Here is a 21,986-nt window from a genome sequence, read left to right on the forward strand (position 1 = left end):
CATTCTTGTCACTATCAGTCATCTCATCACCACGCTCAATACAATGTAATAGTCAATAATTGAATGAAGGAAGAAATAAAATGTAAGGAGTAAAAGTTTTCGTCCCCATTCTGGCTGTAGCGATAAAAAAAAAAAGTTAAAATTTCTCTTTAGAATTTAGGGACACCCTAGCTGTCCCAGTGGTATTAAACTATTACGGAGTACCGACTGCGTCCATCTTGCTGAAACCTGTGTATATAACACCCCTATCCGCAATACAACACCGCTCCTTTCTTGTTTGTCTGTTAATTAACCGACAATGAGATTGATCTGCGTGTCTAACGAAAGAAAATTGACATGCTGGAGTGTGGCAGACACACGGCAAAGGTATGGAAACTGGTGCTGTAAACGGAATGCTTGGAAATGTAATTTGGGGAGTAATTAATGCGTGCATGAGTTTGTAGGTATGGCGAGGGAAAAAAAAAAATAAACAATGCATTTGTATTTTATCATATTAAGTTATACATCGCATATGTTCATGTAACTTATGTCTTATATAAAACAGATGTGATGACAATGATCAAAGCCCTTGTACAAGATATATAGATGCTTACAAAAACGGATATCAGATTGTATGTACATACCAGCTAAGTAAAAAAAAAAAAAAAAAAAAAAAAAGGAATTTAATAGTCGTTGCTTTTAATTTCATTCGAGTATGTAAGTCGACAGGGAAGATGAAGGTTCAAAAGACAAGTTCCACCTTAATGAAGACTTTACACCTGGACAGTATTACCCGGATGTATTATACTTATGATGTATGATGTAGGGAGAGATTGATGGATGTTTTTTCTCATATTTCTTTACATACATACACGTGTTATGTTAAACTCTTATTTTGCGTTACAATTTAATGATGGATACCTCAGCTGCTTGATTACTTTAAACTCAGGAGAATAATAACACTGAAAATGTTAAAGTGTGAGTACCGCTGATGGACAGAATAAGGAAATGTATCGCGATTTAAGGAGTATGGTGCTAAGGATGCCTGTATCATAGATCCGTTCGTTGAGATTTATTACGTTTGGAAGACCTGCAGTCAGAACGGTGAGTAGGTGAAACGAAATGACACATGCAAAACAACAAGTAGGTATATGTATCAAAGGATATCTTATTAGTGTTATTATTTCTGTTTGTATACAGAGGACGCCTGCGCACAGGTGAGGCGGTCAGCCAGTCACGTGACGAGCCGGCCCACCAATGAGCTGCCATATTGTGCAGGTGTGTACACTTGCTAATCCAGATTTTCATATCTTCGTCTTTTTCTTTTCTTTTCGTTTAATGTTCTGGTGTCAATTCCGTCTCTTACAAAAATATGAATTACATCAAAATCATGCATTTTATATACAGAAGGTTTAGAGTAAGCTGCACTAATTCCATGCATTGCATGAACTTTTTTTGCAGAAATGGGTATTAAATGAGCATAATAGTTTTGTACTCGGTGAAGGCAACGGAAGAATAACAATCATAATAATCTTTTTTTCAGTAATCAAGTGATAAGTGGCTCCAGCCCTTTCCATGACAGCATGAAAGACAAGAGTTACTCGCCAAGAAGGAGCTGTGTTTATATCAAGTGCATACTTTCACTGAAAATAATCCAAGAAATGTTTCATGATGACGGCAACGCTGCACTCAGTCAAGATGGCCGCATGTCTCCAGCAAGACGGAGACTCGAGTGATCCCGACAATTCTGGACCTTCTTCACTCTCACAGTTCTTAAAGCAACAGTCAAGTGGCATCCAAGTAGGCGCATTAAACTCAAGCGATACTCCCGAGACCATCAAACTGAAGGGTGACAAGGTAAAGCTGCAATACGCCATTGTTGTTGTAGGTGACTGTATGGAGGGTCGACTAGATAGCAAATATAGAGGAAATACCTTCCATGCGTGGGTTGATAACTTGTGGTTCTAAGTTTTCTATGTAATATACGATAGTGTAAGACCAGAGGTAAGCCTGGGGTAGGGGAGAGGTATGGTGGTGAGTGTAGTCAAGCAGTAGTGTTAGCAGCAGCAGTGATCAGCAGCAGCAGTACCTAGCAGTGGAGTCACGCCCTGCCTCCCACTATCAGCCCGGTACTGCATCGTGTTACTGTTAGACGCAGTGAATGCCAGGTGGAGTAGATTTTAGTCACGAAGCATTAGCAGCAGCAAAGGCAAGTGTGGGTCTAAGTGGATGGCAGTGGCAGGCAGACAGGTGACTGGCACAACACCGTGACGCTCAGAATTTGTGTTCCAGTTTGGTTCACCGACGTAGTACTTCCCTCGTATTTTGGTGAGAGGTGGTGGGAAAACACGCATTTATATGTCTTTGTCGATCGTCCTAAAGTGTAAAGTGCACATCAAGGTGAAGTATTTCCACGATGACACCGTGCAGAGGTCATTAAACACGAAGGAAAGCAAGTAACATTAACGTTCAGTCTTGCCACGGGGGACAAGTTACAGTCAGCAAGTCCTGCCACGGTGCCACCACACGATCAAACGAAAAATACGCGGAATCTTAGCAAAGTAACTAGTAATGTGAGGGTTCTTGTGGGTTAAACTGCTAATTATGGATGGTGTGTGGATGGGTGTTGGTGTTTAGTTCATATTAGGCATCTGTACCAAATTGTTCTAAGTGGTGGTATGACCTAATCATTGTCTTCATCTCTCTATCATCATGGTGGCTAATTATGATATTTAACATCTGAGACAGCCTAATCTGATACATATGTTGTAGCATCTGGTAAATATTCTGCTTCAATCAGTATGCCTGTTTAGTCATCTCCCTTTCCCCATGACTAAGTAGCTTGAGGACCTGGTGATATTGCAGGCTTTTGGGATTGGGAGGGCAGATATTGGGGATATAAGGGAAGGGAAAAATGAGGTAGAGGTATAGTACATATTGTTAGCCATCCAGTAATACATGCTTCAATTTCAAGAATGTGGAATGTCTTCTTTTCAAAATTAAGCAAACTTAACTAGCTGGGAGGAGAAAAGAGATGCCATGTGATGATTTGAAGGTGTCATACATGCCGTATAGTACTAACGTGTTATCTTGCCTATATAAATCATGATCCGAAGCAGTAGAGCATCACTGTGATGTAAAAATAAGGTTGATAACACCCATTACTGGACTACTTTGAAATTCTCTCATCACTATTGTGGTGCATCTCATTCTGCTTTGCCTATTACTACATCTGGCTGCATATCTCAGAAATCTGATTTGAATTAGGGCCGTGACAGTTGACGCATAGGTTGCCAAACAGTTCATCCTTCCTTTGGGTTAGTTGATTAGTAAGTATACCTGGGTAAGGTGAAATGTGGAACCCTGGATGTTTTAGTCATCTGGTGTCCTGAGGTTAGGGATGTCATCTCTCACAGGCTCAGAGTGAGATTGAGATGAGCGCTGAGGTCGTGTTCAGCTGTAGTGCATTCCCCACCTTTACCATGTACATAATGTATTGGAACTGAGATGATTTTGTAGAATTTAATGCAAAATGTATTCAATCATTCCTGAGCTTCTCATAATTATTTAAATTTAATTTTGATTTACCTGGAGAAAAGAGTTAATGGTATAAGAGGAAGTTGGTGGGGAAAGAAAAGAGGAGAGATCTTGTTTTGAAGAAGTAGCTTTCCAAATGAAAATATAAGGTAGTGGTACAGATTGTTGACTTTGCCTAACTAAACTGCCGCACCAAGATTTGAGACAGAAATGACATTGGTAAGTCAGGTTGTGGTTTCTTTGGTATTTCTATACACTTCGCCTCCACCAGTATTCATGTTTGGCTACATTTGGTAATGGTATGTAAGAACGAAACGGAAATCAAAGAAATAACTATGATTTCAAGAAAGGTAGGATGCTGCAGGGACAGTGAGGATCTCCTGACTTGCCAGAATGCTGCTCAGCTCAAAGAGCTTGTAACTGCTGGGCTGCCTGTCCAGGAACCAAGACTGTTTATAAACCAAATCATTTGTTTATTTGGAAAATTTGTTAAGGAAGTGATTTGTTTGAGATCAGATGGTTCCACTTCATTGGTTTGAAGTAGTTGAGATATTGAGTCTATATATAAATTTGCAAAGCATTATACAGAGATAACTAGTACTTATTTTGTACTAGTTAGAATTAGAAAAGATCCCTGCATCCTAAACACTTGATTGTGCTGTTCCTTGACTGTCAGCTGCCTTCCATATATGTAAAAGACTTTCTATGATGACCACCTGTAATCATCTTTTCTAAGTAGGCATTGCCCATGCATTATATGAGATCTTTTTTCTGATTTTTGTATTTAAGGCTGGTGAAGGCTACACAAAGCTTAAACAGACCTTGATTGTTGCATATCCTAAAAAGAGAGGCTCCTGTCATGCTGTAGAGTTGCTGAGAATAGATTGATGGTCTTTTTGAATAGTCCAGGTCATAAAAAGGTAGTAAGTAGACAGAGCTCATGAATTTACCATTGGAAGGGATTAATATTTAATATGTAGATGCTAATCAATTCTTACATTAGTAAAGTGGACAGAATGGGGGTGAAAGTAAATAGAAAGTTGTGTGCAATGAGGCCATGGGAGGTGAGAGACATGTATGTAGTTGGTAAGTTCAGAAGAGGAGTATATTAATAGGTACTATATGAATAATGATAGAAGATAGCAAGAGAAGGAATTTTGCTGTAGTGTGAAAGAGTGAAGATTGTAGTCAGTGAAAAGGTAGCAATTAATGAGATTGAAAGCTTCTGACCACCATGCATGTTATAGCTTGGTGAGTGGATTTGCCTCTCCTCAATCCTTTGGGAAAATGAATCCATACAAGAGTAGATAATGTTTCTGTACACAGGAAACAGAACAATCATCTTGCAGAGGGTGTACTACCAAGAGCAGAGTTGAATATCCAGTTTCCTTTCTTTTTGTAATTACCATCAAACCTGCCAAAAACCAGTTGTGTAACTTAGTTTTTGAAGGATTTTGTAATTTTTTGAAGCTGCTTGTTAATTTCAGGTTCCTAAATTAATTGCTTTTTTAAATTTCTCAGAAGGCAAGTCTGTTTTGGAGATTGAGTTTTTTTTATTTTATTTTATTTATTTTTTATTTTTATTTTCTATATGATGAGATTTTCAAAAGTTCTTCATCACATTTTGCGTGATAGACTGATTGCAAAGTTAACTTAATTTCAGTGATTGTTACTTTATTTAACTTTCATTAATTTCTTTTATTCATGAAGAGATGATTTTTTTATTATTAATTCTATGATTATCCCTTAATGCTCTTTGTGGATTTTTGTAATGTAACTAATAGTAGTTAAATACAATAGTGATTATTTTCATATGATTATGTTTATTAATGAAAAAAGTAGTATTATATAGTAATAAAATGATAATACATTAATAGTAATAATAATAATAATGATAATAATTATAATAATAATGATAATGATAACAGTATATAATGTAGAGGAGACAAAGGAGAGACAGTTGATTGCTTCAAAGAGGAGGGGATTATTGTGTTGTAGGTTTTGTGGATGGATGAGCGCATTGGATTTTAAATCTTTGCTAACCACATTGTTTGTCATTCTGAAATTATAGATAGATCAGGGTGAATATTTGATTTATTTGTTATCATCAATGCTTAAGTTTATTTAAAATTCATGATAAAGAGATGAACTGAACTGAAGTATTTCATATGTAGTATGTATATGATTGAATAACACAATCCCTTATCATTATTTGCTGTGTTGGATGGGACTGGTTCACAAAGGCAGCATAATGTCATTGTTCTAACTATATCAAATGTGAACAAAAGTTGTGAGCAGGTTTGTGATAAGTGTAGTTCTCCTGCTGAGCTGATTGTTGATAAGATAAGGGTCATTATTTTATTATCCAGTGGCTGTAATAGTATGGATGAATTGGTGATAGGTAATTCCTCTTTTCTCAGTGAGATCTTTTACTTAAAGTCTTGATGTGATTTGGTAGAAACTTTAAGCATCTGTGTAGCAGTATATTTTCCATTTTCTTAGCTGTGGAACATAAAAGAAAGGCATCTTATCTTATTATCATACATTGACATTTGATGTGATAAACACACATAACACCTTGTAAAAATCAGTCCCGTTCAGTAATTATAACACTGGAAAAGTCTGACATTGCTGCTGCTTGCTTACAAATGGTGTTCTTTTGCAATGGTTAGTACATTTGCTCTATATAGGAGGAAGCTGGATTATGTAATGTATTTTTAAATTATATAGATGTAAAATGCTTCATAATTAAATAAGATTTATAATGAAACTTGTAACTCTTTACAGGCCTATGATGAAGTGCTAAAGTATCAAGAAGATGAACTCCGAAATCTTTTGGAAGAAGTTACTAATGCAGGGAAGAGAAAAGATAAAAGTTCTCTTTCTCCTCATGCTCTGGTCAGTTTCAGATTGATACTTATATTGAGCGTATTTCAAATATTAATTCACTGTTTGGTAGATTAGATTTGTTCATGTTATTTAGAAAGTGTAAATCATTCATCTACCTTTGTCTTTTATCATAAGAACATTTTTCAGTTGTATTTTTCTCTTTTATTTGTATTTTTAAAAATTTATCTATATTTGCTAATGTGCAGTTTTTATTGATGTTTTAGGAGTGTATGTCTCTCTCTTTTTCTCTGTAACTTGATATGATTATAGAATAAAGAAAATGGTGCTTCACATTGGCAGCATAAAAAACTGAAAACATGCTTGAACATAAGATATTCTGACTTTATTTTTACTGGGTGCAGGCATTGATCCAGAAAGAACAAGATGCTCTCAGGGAAGAATCCAGTTCTGGTGATGATACCAGAGATCTTATTCAGAGGTGTAGGAACAAAAAGTTTTTAGGACGAAGACATCAATCAAGTGGGGACCAACAATCTGCCGCAGCATGCACAAGCACGGGAGGTTCTCTTGGCTCTCTTCATGACCTTTCTGAGACAAAACAGCCCAAGAAGGTTGCTGGACCTAACCAGGGTGTGGCATCTCGCTGCAGAGAAGGTGAGTGTGTTTATACACTTTTCCAATATTTTGAGAAAAGTTGCTTTTTTAATTCACATGTCCTCACAAGCTCCCTGAAAATAAAATTGATGTAAATTGCAGGGGGATCGTGTGGTAATCTGTCAAGAGGTTCATTTGAGACTCAACCTCCACGAAAGAAGAAGGGGAGGCGATGCAGAGATGCAGCCAGGGCCAGTGCCAGCCAGCGAGAGGGGGGCTCTTTACAAGTAAACATGACTGATATTTTATTTTGAAATCACATTCTATAGGTTGATGAATTGGTACTAAAAGGTTTTGGGTCAGAGTACTGCTTATGATTATAAACACTAATATAGAAGTTAGAGGAATTATGTGAACACCCTGTTATCAATGGGAGTTGTCAAACAGGGTGACAGATGAGAATCCAGAATCCAGCTTCAGTGCTCTTATCAGGAGACTGAAACTCGTGTATAGAATAGTTTTGTTTTGACATATTTTCTTTCTAAGATTGTGAAGTTGTATAGTGTATGTAATGTGCAAATGGTAGGATGATTTTTCTTCATAGGGTAGGCCAGTGTTATTCACTAATTTTTGCAAGGGAGCCGCTTGGGTTAAACACATTCATTGAGAGAGCCGCAGCTAGTGCAAGCTAGCATAACTAAATGAAGTAGTACTGGGCTGCTAGTGCAATATAGTAAATAAGATAAATTAGACATGGTGATATTAGCCTATATATCTTGTTATTAAGAGCAAAATAAAGACCAAACTTAATGCTGTGATGAGTGGAAGTTTGCTTTTTTGCTTTTATTCATTTATTTATTTATTTCTCGAGAGCCATAAATTGAGTCATCGCGAGCCGTGTAATGAATACCACTGGGGTAGGCTGTACTTGCTCTATTCCATCATTCATGCCCTTCATAATAGTGCAAGTGAAGGATGCTTTATGAAATGGTTATTGGTGATGAATTCTAATCCATTTCTTATTTCCCAGAACCTGAGCAAAACTGAAGCTGCTTCTAGTGACTCTAAAAAGCTACATAAATCTGGCAGCTTGAGCCATGTGTGCTCCGAAGTAAACAGTGGTGCACGGAGTAAGGTGAGAGAATATTTTCTTGTATATGAATTGTCATAGTTTCAAAGAATGAAACTGCACTCATTCCATAGCTAAGAAGTGTTTTTTTGTTAAGTTTCAAGAACTGACTGTAATAGAAAGGCTTTAGATCATGAATGTGAAATAAAGGGGAGGTAATGGGAGTCACAGATAAGCTTTTATCATGGTGAGGGTTGGCAAACTGCTATCAAGTGACAAAGAGGATGTCAAGTGTGCCTTTGTAAATTGATGATGTAGAGGAGGGTGAGGATTTTTGTAAGTGTGATTTTGTTGAACCTTCAGAGAAGTTATTACCATGATGAAATTTAATTATAGCATAATCATGTGCATTATGGCAGTATCATAGGCAAGTGTGAGATAGTGAAGAAAATATGGAATGATCAGTATTTGTATGGTGATGCTGCAATAAGGATATATATCAGATGATGCAAGTACAAGTTTGTGTGGTGATTGCATTTTAAATTGTTTATGAAGAACTAGAGATACACAATCCAATCAACTAGTTTGTGTAAGGTCAGCTTGACTGACAGAGATGGAAACAAAGAAATTGACTGATAGCCTTACAAACAGGTAGTTAGACATGTTATGGTGTTTTTGAGGAATATAGTTATCCTTCTAATAAGATGTTTGTTTCTCTTATACAGAACCGGCGACAAAAGACAGCCAGTGAGAGCTCCAGTAGCAAGTATCCACGGCACTTGGAAGATAGGGAAAGAGGTGATGACAGCTCTGAAGATGAGGATAATAACTGTGTTCGTCCCAAACACCAAGTGCCCCTTGGTTCAGAGGGTGTTTTCCCTCCTGAAGGTGTAGGTGGGGCCTCTGGAGGAATTCGCCCTGATCCAAGCCATACACATGATTCTGTTTCGGTAAGATTTTTGCGGAACAAAGTATCTGAGGAAAATGCTAGTACGAGGAGAACAAATGTATTGTTTTGGGATTTTTGCAGCATTGTATGGTTGAGAAAATCCTTTAGGGCACTGTACTAGTGAAAGTGTATAGGTGGTATCTGGTTTTAAGAGGTATAACAATCAGCAACAATTCATTGGGTGATATCATGTAGTCAGTTGAGTTTAACATTTCTATGTTACAGGGATGTTTATACCCAGCTGACATTCTCTGTAGAAGATTGTCATCTATTCTTATGTTGCAATCGTAGATTTGTGTCTTTTAGAGTTCCAAATTTGAATACATTTTTTTTTTCTGACTTTCCAAATGTGTACATTGCGAGATCTGTATATTTTTCTACACTTGAATTTTCTAGACTGATTTGCTTTCCTCCCTCTGTACAGGATGTTGCTTCTGAAGGAGAATCAACAGATGAAGAAATTGATCCAAGAGTCTTCACAGGAAGAAAATGTTCAAATATACCAATTGAAAAAAATGGAATAGAACTTCAGACTGTAAAGTGCCATAGATCTGAGTTTGAATTTGACAAGATTCATACTGAGGTAGACAAAGAGATCAACTTCAGTCTTTCACGATCGCAGGTAACATTCTTTTCAACTTGTGTTTTTTATAGATACTTGTTTTTGTGATATGAAATTTTTCTTGCTAGAATAGCCAATGTATGTCATAGTAATCAAGTGCAGTATTTAAGATTCCTTCTAAAGATCTTTGGGTTCAGTATTAAAACTCTTTCTAAATTGATGATTTTATGACTCCTGTATTTCATAATTATAACTGATTACTATTGAACACAATTTTCTCTTTCATTTCACTTGAGAAGTCAGTGTTTATACTTGCATTTATTTTATCTGTTTTATCTTTTTATTTGTAGGGGGATACCATGCTTGGTTCAGGACATCGTACATTGCTACTCCAGAACTCTCAGTCGGTGACCTCAGTCTTCAAGGAGGAAAAATCCTCCAATAAATGTAAGTTATAATTTGTGATCAGTAACAGTGCCTTTAAAGCCAATTGTTAATATATTTACCAGAAATTAATATTTACAATGATTCATTTCCAAACAGCTACAGTGTGAGTGTGTGTGCATGTGTGTACATGTGCGCATGCTTGATATTACAGTTTTTCTTGAGTTTATTGTGAATATTTTGAAGGAATTACTTGTGTTAGTAGTTCATGAGAGCAAAGGCATCATTATCATTGTCATAATCATCATTCTCTTTAATGCAGCATTCCTCTCCAGGGAACTGCCTGTAATGTATGCGTGGAGCAGGAATGCTCTAGAAATTTGCTCTTCATGCATAATTAGTTATGCCTTTTTGCACCTCACCTTTCCCCAGCCAGTGGGGTAATTGTGGTGCCTCCTGCTGTAGTGAGGTAAGCGATACAGACGAACAATTGAGAAAACAGTGTTTTAGAGTCTTCACTACAGCCCTGTGCTGAAATGAGGTGAATGACCATACTTGGCATTTGCCCCAAATCCTCCACATTTGCATTGTCCAGGAGGTGATGACTCACCACAATCATACAGGACGATTAGTCTCGGTACTTCTCTAAGATGCTGGACTTGCTGTAGCACAGATATCTTGCCGTGTGGTCTGGGAGTACAAAAATCTTGAGTTTTTGTATTATATTCTGACATGAACTCATATTTCGGATTTTCAGAATATGTCAGGTACCACATGAAAGCTTGAATTGCCCTGTCCGATGCATGTGACAACTCAATTTCAAGCTGGGTGTTGATTATCTCACTATAGCAGGGGGCACCATAATTGTGAACAATGCCACAGGTCATTTATTAAGAGTTGTTAATCTCATCTACATGACTTTAACTGTGAAATTTTCACATACTCCTTACTACTTACATCTGTCCCCTTCACATTTTCCTCTTCCCAGAACTAAAAGAACATCTCTAAGGAGTATGTTTAGTGTCTAGGACTAGTTGATGCAATTCCTTAAAGGCTTGACAAGGTATTGAGGAAGTATAAGTACTCCAAATTCTAGAAAACATAACAGAAAGGGAAATACCATATTCAAAAGTACATTAATTTAGATGGAGAATGTGTAAAAGATAATTGTATAAACCAGTTTGGTAAATGATTGTAATTTGAACTTGTTGGAATTGTTTATCTTAACTTTCTTTGTGTATTTGACATCTGTTTAACAATTTTTTGGTATGATTAGGATTTATTCTTCGTACATTACCTCCTGTTCATGGTACACTGTAATCTTCTTATTTTCACTTGTTCCAGTGTTGTATTCTCTTATTTCAGCATACATTAATCTCTTACTGTTTGCTCATCTACCTCAATGGTATACTTTCCTTTAATATTCTCACTTTTTGCTGTTCTCTTACTTAGTCAAACTACTAAAAGGTACTACATGCATGAGGAGGACCAGGGAAATGGAAGTGTGTTTAGATGAAATGGTACAGAACAGAAAAATGTTTGAAACACCAGAATGCAATACCTCATATACACAAAGACCATGCCTATACAGATATAAGTCATAACTATATTTTGTATAATTTGAAAGTGTGTGAAACATTACTGGATAATTGGATTGCTATAGAATATACTAATGCATCTCTTATTATTATTATTTTTTTCTCTTTCTATAGGTACAGAAGAAGAAAATTCTTGCAAACGTAAACTGACAGGCAACAAAAGTGAAATGGGGAGTTGTGAGGTGAGATACCTTCCTTAAAATTTATGATGTTGCATTTCTTAAAGAGATTTCAAGCATGTCTTTGAAATTATATTCCAAGTAAGTGATGCATATGAGGTTTTCATTGAATAATTGCAATATGAATCCAGAGACTGGGTGGGAAGACTTGATTATTAAAATCATGGCTTAAGATACATTTTGGTGATGATGGATTTCATATTGTTTTTCAGAATAAAGCTTCCCTTGATGAAAATGGGAATCCTGTTATGTCTACATCAAGTGGCTCAACAAATCCCACAGTCTTGGCTGGAGAACGTCCTAGCACAGTTCTGCAGACCACATCACGTAAGAATGTCATCAACCTAAAGGATGCGAGTCGCTTCGATCGTGTGAAAGCCAGAAATGACAAGAAAAAGGTCAGTAAATTCTTTCATACATTGCTACATGTTAAGTAATTTTCTCAAGCCATATCATCGAAGAGATATGAATTAAAACTTGTGTTTTATGTAGTATAGAAGTTTTGAGATTGGATATTATTATGTATTAATAATGCATTAGGGATCTGAAGTCTTGCTTAATGATGCATGACTTGGAAGATTTGAAATGCATGCACATAATTTGTATTTTCTATATTATGAAAGATTCTTGAAGAGGAAAGACAAAGGACACTTCCCATAGAAAAGACACTTTTTTTTATAAAATCGATGAAGTATAAGAATAGAGGTGAATTTTGGTTTTCTATTTGTTGTTTACTTTCTTTTCTTTGATTTCACTGGGATTCTGTTTGCTTTAATGGGAGAACCAAAATGTAGAGAAAGAAAGACAGGGACTCCTTCCTTGTATACAATGTTCTCTTTTCTCCTTTATTTGTAAAGATGATAAGTAATTGCACTCAAGTTTCCTAATTATAGATAAATTCTATTTTATTGCCTTATTTTGATGAGAAAAATGTTTTATTGTAAGTTGATTAATATTTGCTCTTCTTTCCAGGCTAACAGAGAAAAAGACATTGTGAACATCAGTGAAACACCAGGCTTTTGTGGAGATCAGGACCTTAATGATATTTTGAAATTTCTTGGAGCTGATGTTGACAACACAAATGTGAAGAACAGAAAGAAACACAAAGGAAAGAAAGAAGATTGTAAAGATGATAAAGAAATTAAAAAGAAATGTAAAAATACAGACAAAGCATGTGAAGAAGGTGTTGATAAAACTAACAAGAATGAGGAAGGTAGATATAAGATTGATGACGAAAGCAGTAATTCACTTGGTGATGCGGCAAGAGAGAACATGAGAAAGAGCAAAGAGAAAGAAGAAGAAAAGAAATCTAGTAAGAAAAACAAAAATGATTCCAAAAAGACCAAGAAAAATCCTGGTACGTTACGGGAATCAAGTAGCATGGAAGATCTTGTGTCAAAAAGCAAACAGAGTGATAGTGTGCGTGATATACGAAAGCAAGTGACTGTAGATGATGGGAATATGGCCCTCAGTAGCTTGAATACATATCACAGTAATAAGAAAGACAAGTTTGATAACTTACTGAAAAATAGATCATTCATCAAAGAAACAGAATTAGATAGTGTTGATAATGATGCTGACCACAAAAAATCAGATTTTGTAGCAGATTTTTATAGTGTTGGTGACTCGTTCTTAACTGCAGATATTCCTTTAAGCCCATCATCTCCGGCTGGTGGTGACTTTGAAGTTGTAGGCAGTAAGAAAAAGGGTAAAAGATCTAAAAATGGCTATCAGAACTCGAAAAGCTTTGAATGTGATCGATTTAGTGGCAATAGTAACTTTTCTGGAAGTGCCCATGGTGAAGAAGGCTTCAGAGGTTCCCGGTTTGGTCATGCTAAGCCAGGTCACCACTATAATGGAAGCTTTGAACGGCCTCATATCAACTTTGTGGAAGTGCCCCGGACAGCCCACGAGAACACCTTCATTGCTCAGTGGTCTCACCTGGGTGTTGGGGACAGGTATGGGGCTGAGCGCTATACTGTCACAACCACAAGTGCCCCTCACAGCGAAGATTCTGGATCAGATGGGGATGACTCTGTACACTCCATGCCTGTTCCTTCCATAACCCCTAGACCAGATGTTCGCAAACCACCGCCTTCCTCCGACTCTACACCTCAAACATCATATGCAAATATAGCAAAGCTTGCTGCTACTGCAAATCGTGCGCAAATGAAGAGGATGATGACTTCCTCTTCAGTTCAGACTGGTACTACTACTCTTAGAGAACTTGAGGGGGAACCATTGTTGAGTGAAAATGCTGAAATTACAGAAACAAGATTACCCTCTGTGAATGAGTCTCGCCCTACTAATATTTTAGATGACAATTTTCCTTCTTTAGCGGAAAGTTTAGGATGCATATCTTGTCCTAGTGCAATGTCTCATGTGAAAACAAATGAATCACGGACCAATCAGTTAAGTGAGAGTTCCACAGGCCAATCTGGCTATGCAGGGATAACAGAAAGTAATGATCAGTGCAAGGAATCTTTTGAGAGTGAAAGTATAGCAATCCAAAAGGAAGCTGTTAACTTATTAATGCCAGATAAGAAAACAACAATGGAAAAATCACCAAAGCTGCCCAGTGAACTTGTAAAGCCTATGCAATCCCATGTAGTTCAAGATAATGACTCCCAGACTCCCGATGCACAGCAAAAGCATCTAACCCAAGAACAACATAATCATCAGCCTGTGAAGCATCAAGGGCACACTAGTGTATTTTATCAGAAAACTGCCACTCATATGTCTCATCCTCCTTCACATCAGTCCACTCAGCAACAAAGCTCATATTCATCAAACACCTCAGAACAAAATACCCAAAAGATGATTTCACAAGAAGTAGTGACACTACCACAAAAATCATTGTCAGCTGCATCTTTACCACAAGAACATTCTCATCATACTGCTTCACCACATCCGCCTCAGCATACTTCACTTGTATCTCAGCATATTACTCCAAAGCAGTATTCTCAGGCAAGTCAACAGTCACAGCTTGCCTATCTTAGTCATTCTAATGCAGGCATTCAATCTAATGTTGCAGTGTTAAGTATACAGCCACAGCATCATGTATCTTCACATAGTAGTTCACAGCCTCCTACACTTGCACAGCACCAGAAGGCAGGCAGTAATCAGCAAGTAGTACAACCTCAGAGTGGCCCAAATAAGGAAAAAGTATCTCCTAGCCAACAAAACATGTCCATTCATCTAAACTCACATTCCAAGCTCACCCAACATTCTCAGAAGAATCCACATGCTCAGGAGGGCCAGCCAACTCACTCACATACTCAAATGGAACAAACCCCTCCAGTGGAACTGAATTCAGTGGTGAAACCTGTAAAACCACAGAGTGATAACCCTGGTCCTGAGAGTGGTGGTAGTGATGACAGGCAGCCTTACTACAATAGAAAATCTCAAAACAAGCAGACAAGAAATGGACCTGCAGGACTTAGTGTTCAGTCAAGTGATACTAGTCGAGGGAAAAAGCTGGAACCTGCAGTAGTTTTCACAGACAATGCCAAATTCAACCATAGAGTGAGTGGAATTGAGTTTGGTTTTGGGTTTGATGAACCTATAGTGACAACTAGTGATAATGACGATGGTGTTAGTGAAAGTTTAGAGGATAATTTGAACTGTAATATTAATAATAACAACAATATTTTGAACAATCATACTGTTACTAAAGACTTCAGCAAGTGGTTTAAAGCACCCAAAAATGACAAGATCAGCTACAACTATGAAGAACTCATCAAACATGTATCAAAAGGTAAATATAAAAAATAACCAGTCAGGATTAATGTCTACAAAAGTTTCATCCTTTATAGGAATGCATTTGAGAACAAAGTTTTCATTGATTTAATTTGAACTTATTTCCTATTTGCTATTGCTCTTTGATTTCATGTTGTCTTTTTGCATTTACTTAATTAGTTAAGCTCTTCAGGCAAATGAATCCCTGAATTTTTTTTTTATTACATTCTTATTTTGTATGTGAAGTTATCCAGAATCTCCTTTTGTGTCTTGTAGTAGCAGTGTAAAAACTTAAGTGACATGTGCCACAACTGCACTTATGTTAGTCACTACTGATATCAAGGGTAGATTTACTTTCTTATATCACAAAACCTCTTTAAGGTATAGATTAATTTGCAGCATAGTGGAACTTTCTCCACTCGACAGTGTTCCATACTTGCAGGGATGATTAATTTCTTTCCAAGTGTTATCCTAATTTTGCTGTCTCTTGCATATCTTTTTCTGATAATCCTCTCTAACCTTCTGTATCTTTTTGCTATCCAGTGTGTTACTCACTTTCCTGCTTCTTATATCTTAACCATCTGTTTAGTATATTCATCTTCATTAATATAGGATTATGAACCCAACCTTGAGATATTTCTTTTTACCACAGTCCCCATAATTTTTTTCTTGTTCTATCTTTTATGATCAAACTCGTATTTAGTTCAGTGTAGCTCTCCATGTATTCTGTTGAATTATGTCTTCAGGTGTTATCTTTCACTTGTGTATCAAGTTTTGTCATATCTACTGCATCACAAAATTCAGTCTTTCCATTTGCATCTCCACAAGATTATCACTTTTGAAACAAATTTTTGAACTCCTAATTGCTCCTAATTGCCATATAAATATTTCCTTTCTTTTTATTATGTAGGTATTTGGAAGGGAACCATAGTAGGTATAATTGTAGTTCAGTCTTTGAATTAATAAGATAAGTGTGATCCGGTTGAATAGCTTTGATGTAAACAAAGTTTGCAGCACTTAGGAGTAATTCCATGCCAACTGTGATTCTCTCAATGATCCACAATGCCACTGCTACTAATTTGCAACTGCATTTTCCCTCTAGCTTTTTGTGCTAGGAAGATGCATTAACCGTTATGATAGCTTCATTTTGGTAGTGAGTGAGTTACTCCTCTCTGTCACTGTAAGGTTTCCCACACTAGATTGGTAACAAAGGATACCTGCACGCTCTAAACAGTACCTTCTGATGAATTTTGTGTCACTAAGCTCATTCAGTATGTCTGAGATAAATACTGTCTTAGCCGGCAATGATGTAGAGTGGCTATCTTAGCAGTGGGAGTGTAAATGATAGTCATTAGCCAGTGAGATGGGGTGGACAGGTGTCTGGGAACGGACTTAGTCATCTTGTGTTGACTACTACTGCATGTGGAAAAAAGTTTTGGTTTCCAAACAACTAAGATTTTGAACAACGTTCAGGAATGAATGAAGTTGGGGAACCAAGGTTCACTGTATTACTTAGTCTCATTCACATCATTCTAAAAGACTTGTTTCCTTCATTGCCTTTCCAATTTTTTATTTATGAAATAAGCTTTTATTTTCAGTTTCTAGGGTAAAATTCTTTTCCATAGTAATGGTTCAGATTCCTATTATGATTGTAGATGTACATGAATTACATGAAAGGTTTTATATCACTAGCATTTTGTTAGTGGTGATGTATAGCAGTTTTGGAATGCAGCAGCAGCAGGGCAAAAATTTTTCCTTTATTGAATTTATAAATGACCATATGATATTTTGTAGTTAATGAATTACATTATTTTGTGATGCATCATTGTGATAATTATTTCTCTCAGATCTGAATTTCCTTTTCTCCTAATTTCTTTTTGTCATATTACAACACTAGTACTATACATTATTCTTACCATAAGCTTTTCAACATGCATTTCATAAGAAAAATAATGCAAGCTTTATAATGTTTTATGCCTTTTTTACTTTAATTGACATTATCTTGACAGCTTGGGAGGTAACGTTGCAGCTTATGGAGAAGGATCCAAAGAACATCCAGTACTGGAAGGCTGCTGAAAGTAGAGAGGAGGCATAATTTTTGTGAGGAAGTTTGTGCCTTAGGGGCAGGAAAAAGGACCATTGGGATCAGAAGTCCCCTGTCATTGATGAACTACATCTGTGTGTGCGTGTGATTGAGAATGCCTTGAAAAAACACCAGAATGGGAAAGTGTATTATCAGTGCTAGTAATCTATGACATCTCATACTTACATAATTAAATATAAGGCGATCCAAGGTGATAAAAGATGTCGTGACTTACAAAGTAATACTTGTGACAAGCCTTGCACCGTAGTGGATCAGACGTTATATTTGATGTGGTTTCATCTGAATTTAACAGTGATATATGAATTGTTGAAATATTACAAATATATTTACTTGAGTGTCATTACAAACATTGTTATATCATTCATACTTCATGTGAGAAATCAGTACTGTTCATTAGCTCATTACTGAAAACTAAAAACAAAAAAAAAGAAAAAAAAGAAAGAAGATACCTTATGATCTCTTAATTTGTCTTTGAAGTATTTTCTGGACGGAAATGTGGTGATATTACAAGAATAGCACCTAGTGATACTACTGGAAAAAGTGTTATAGCTTATTGAAGTGATATTGTTATTCCAAAATACACATACTCTTATTATCGAGTGAATTTTGGTATACTATTTCATTAAGTGAAATTACGCTTAATGTCAGATACATATAAGTGTTGTGACGTTATTTCTCTTGAAAATATATCATTGTCAGAAACTGCATCGTAGAGTCTGCTACAGTGAGTTTGTTTCCATTAAGACTTGCTCACAGGAAGCACTTGTCAAGGTGGGAAACAAGCTAAAAAATCCTAAGGCTTTGCTGCTCATATTTGAAAATGCAAGTGCACAGTGTTTCTCTGCATATTGTGATACTTAACATGCTGTGCTTGAGGTATATACCTACATAAAGTGTCTTTTACATCTTCTAGTCTCAAGAACTCTGGTAGTGAAGTCTTAGCTAGAGGATACAGGAGTCTTGTTGATCAGTGCTCATGGCACAGATGGGCTGTGTCAGTCCTCTGGAGAGTGTACATTATTGTTATGTTACACTTGGAACTGGTCAAGAGGCTTTATACTCTGGGCTTGCACAGGGAAGAAAATATTTCAGCAGTGGTGCCTCAGTTTATATAAAATCTTAATTGTTAACAGAAGTGTTGTCATCAGTTGTTAACTACTAAGAAATGCTTTGAATATTCACTCTATCTAAGAGGTACAATAAAGCACTTGTAAAGATATATTGGAAAGAGTTTTCAGCAAGACAGTGCTATATTAGTAGTGTAAATTGCTGAATTGAAAAGGTGTACATGACATTCCTTTGTCAGTGCTTGCAGCTGTGGAGAGGAGTGAAGGGGTCACGTAGTGGCACATCTGTGTATTGACACTATGTTTATTCTGGGTAGCTGTTTGTGCCACATGGGTACATCTAACTTTTCACCTCCATGTATTAATTGTAACCATTAGTATCTTCTAGAATTGTATGATGATGGAATTTCATGTTTTATTTATTTTTTCCAAGTCCAGATTGAAAAGAAATTAGTCTTCACATAATTGTCTTAGTGGATAATCTTTCCATCTTATGTCCACTGCCAGACTTTCAAGCTCATTTCTTTGCTGCTTGCATTTGCTGTGTACATCTAACCCCAGTGTCACCTGGGCCCACTGTTGACATGTTATTTAGGCTGTGTTAATTTGTTGTGAAGAGTTGCAGTTCTGCAGGACTAAGCTCCTAGCCCATAGAGAGCCAAGTAGTTTTGTGTATCAGTGAATCTAGTGTCTTTGTAATGGTTACATATGCTATTAAGAATCAAAAGAGAGTGGTACTATCTGCAGTACAGTGAGGAATTTTAAGAAAGGAAAAACTTAAATATCATCATTTGTGTGTGTGTGTGTGTGTGTGTGTGTGTGTGTGTGTGTGTGTGTGTGTGTGTGTGTGTGTGTGTGTGTGTGTGTGTGTGTGTGTGTGTGTGTGTGTGTGTGTGTGTGTATTTGTGGATATGTGTACATGTTTGAAGAATGGTTAATTGCTCCAGATGGATGGTACAAGTGAGAAGGAAACAGTCCCAGAAGTCCTCTTGATTTCAGTAAATATTGATTTTATTGGATCTCCTCATGTGTAATGTCTGTAAACCAAAGATTAATTAAGCTGATGGTTAAGTGGTTGCTCTCAATATTGCTGTCTCTTCGGACAGTGCACAGACTACTCTTGAGGGTTTACTAATATACAGAAAAAAAAAGTTGGTGTGCATAGTTGTTATGCATCAGAAGTGCTTCACATACTAGACAGCTAGTATATGTCCAGCTGAGTATGTTATGGTGGTATCCTATATATTGCCATGAGTTTGCCTGCAATCCAGTAAGTCTCAATGGGAATTAAGGTTAATGGGTTATATGGATGAACCCTGTTTGGCTGTTGTAGAGCCCACCCTTTTATATTTTTGTTCATTGCCTAGGTCTTTAAAAACACTATTTTGTGGTTGAAATGTTTGTTTATCAGGGCATGTCCTTGCATTGCCTTCAAGTTCAGCTGCCTGTTGAGCCTATGCAGATTGTGGCAATGATTTTGGCTTCTCTAGTTGTGAAACATTTCATTGTGGTAATTTCCTGAGCTTTGGGTAAGGGTTGATAATTCCTAAAGCCTGTTGAAAAGTTAAGGAACTTTTTCTTGTATGCAAAATGATTAATTATCATGGTTAAAATATGAGTTGTATAGGCTCATCACTAAGCACTGGGCTGCTTTTTTCTTTCTTTTTTTCAATCAACGTACAAAGGCCTTGTGTTTTTGTTTGTTTTTCCAAGATTTTGTGAGTCTGCTTCACTTTCATACTGAGTCACAGGAATTACTAATTAATAATGCTATCTTGCTATTGTTGGAGGTCTTTTTGTTTTTGAAAGTGAAAAAAATAACGTTACATAGATAGCAGTTTGTCTTAGCAGGCAGCTGTGCCATGCCTCACTAGACTTCACACAGGCTGTAATGCAGATGACATCACAATGACCCTTAAGAACCTTAAGAATCTTTCAGATGTCTTCAGAATACAGTGTTGAGAAATTTGTAGGAACTTCATTTTAGTTTAATAATTTACATTATTATAATAGCATTATCAGTGGGTTTATCAGAATAACCAGAGCCCTATTGAAAAGATATGCAACTTTCATATTATGTATCAAGGTTAGAAATTTAATTTTGTAGGTTCTTTGTTTTTCTTTTCTTTTCCCTTTATTATTTTTTTCTCTCCCCTAATTAACGTACAAAGGCCTTGTCTTTTATTCCCAACATTTTGTGAGAGTCTGCTTCACTTCATAATGAGTCATACCTAGTTCTAATTAACATTGCTACCTAACAATTGTTGGGGGTTTCATGTTAATTCAAGGTCTTTCTGTGTTTGAAAGTGAAAAAAAATTTACATAGATAACAGCATGTCTTAGCAGGCAGCTGTGCCATGCATCACTAGACTTCACACAAGCTGTAATGCAGATGACATCAGTGACCACACAGTGACCCTTCAAAACTTTACAGATGTCCTCAGAATACAGTGTTGAAAAAAATTTTAGGCAATTTGTTTTAGTCTAATGATTTTCTTTATTATAATAGCATTGTCAGTATTGGGAAAACACTAGCATTGTCTTCCATCACGGTTTATATGTAATTAGAGTGTCTTGGCTGGAAGGAAGGTCAGATTCCTATAAAATTTACTTGATTTTCAGCATTAACATATTGAAATAACTTTGAAACCACGTGTATCTCGTGCAGCCAGATCATCACTGTCTTCTGAAGGTGCTTCTGGTTTACTTGAAGTGGGTATATTCCAAACAAATTGTGTGCAATGTTTTAAGGCAGTTGAAAAGACCAATGTAATCTGCAATAAAGTTTACTGCAAAACTTGCAGACCACAAGGAGTATTTTGTCATTGTCTATAACCTTGGAGAGTCTTGGTAAATAGCTTAAAATTCCGTAGAAATAGATTAACATCTGCAAAGCTGTTTAGTCCCTTGATGAACCATAAGTAGTAACAGGATAAGAAAATAACAAAAGGCTTTTGTTTGTTAAATAGGTGATCCTGATATGGTCTAGTAGAATTTTGATAGTGCTAGATGACTAGAAGCGTAGCAGGTGTGTATAACTAGGGAGAAACCTTTTCCCATTTTAACGAGATGAGATGGGTTTATTGACAAAAGCACTTTTATGCAAAATTAGTAACTGGTCAATCATAGGGAACTAGAAATGTATGTACTACTAGTAATTTTACATTCTCAACAAAATCGTGGTATCTTAGCATGTTATTCCATAGTGGTTAGCTTTCAGTGATGTTTTAATTTTTTATTGTAATGATGGGTGCAGTTAAAATAGAAAAATTGTGGACTGATATTTGGTGTTGAACGAACGCATTGATATTGTAGTGTAGCGTGGTGGGTGGTAGATATATGTAGGGTGTAGTATGAAAGAGATGTGAGCCTAGAA

The 21,986-nt window shown here is 36.5% G+C and overlaps 1 protein-coding gene across 1 annotated transcript; it reads left to right on the forward strand.

Moving 5' to 3' along the window:
- Positions 1-1,530: 1,530 nt before the first annotated feature.
- LOC123504292 lies at positions 1,531-21,427 on the forward strand. Its single transcript, XM_045254701.1, has 12 exons — positions 1,531-1,836; positions 6,304-6,414; positions 6,768-7,020; positions 7,123-7,247; positions 7,991-8,095; positions 8,755-8,979; positions 9,403-9,600; positions 9,891-9,987; positions 11,637-11,704; positions 11,914-12,099; positions 12,674-15,458; positions 17,449-21,427. The coding sequence occupies exons 1-12, from the start codon at positions 1,648-1,650 to the stop codon at positions 17,532-17,534; spliced, it is 4,428 nt and encodes a 1,475-aa protein (XP_045110636.1). The 5' UTR covers positions 1,531-1,647; the 3' UTR covers positions 17,535-21,427.
- Positions 21,428-21,986: the final 559 nt, after the last annotated feature.

This window comes from Portunus trituberculatus, chromosome 15, assembly GCF_017591435.1.
Source record: "Portunus trituberculatus isolate SZX2019 chromosome 15, ASM1759143v1, whole genome shotgun sequence".
Taxonomy (NCBI): domain Eukaryota; kingdom Metazoa; phylum Arthropoda; class Malacostraca; order Decapoda; family Portunidae; genus Portunus; species Portunus trituberculatus.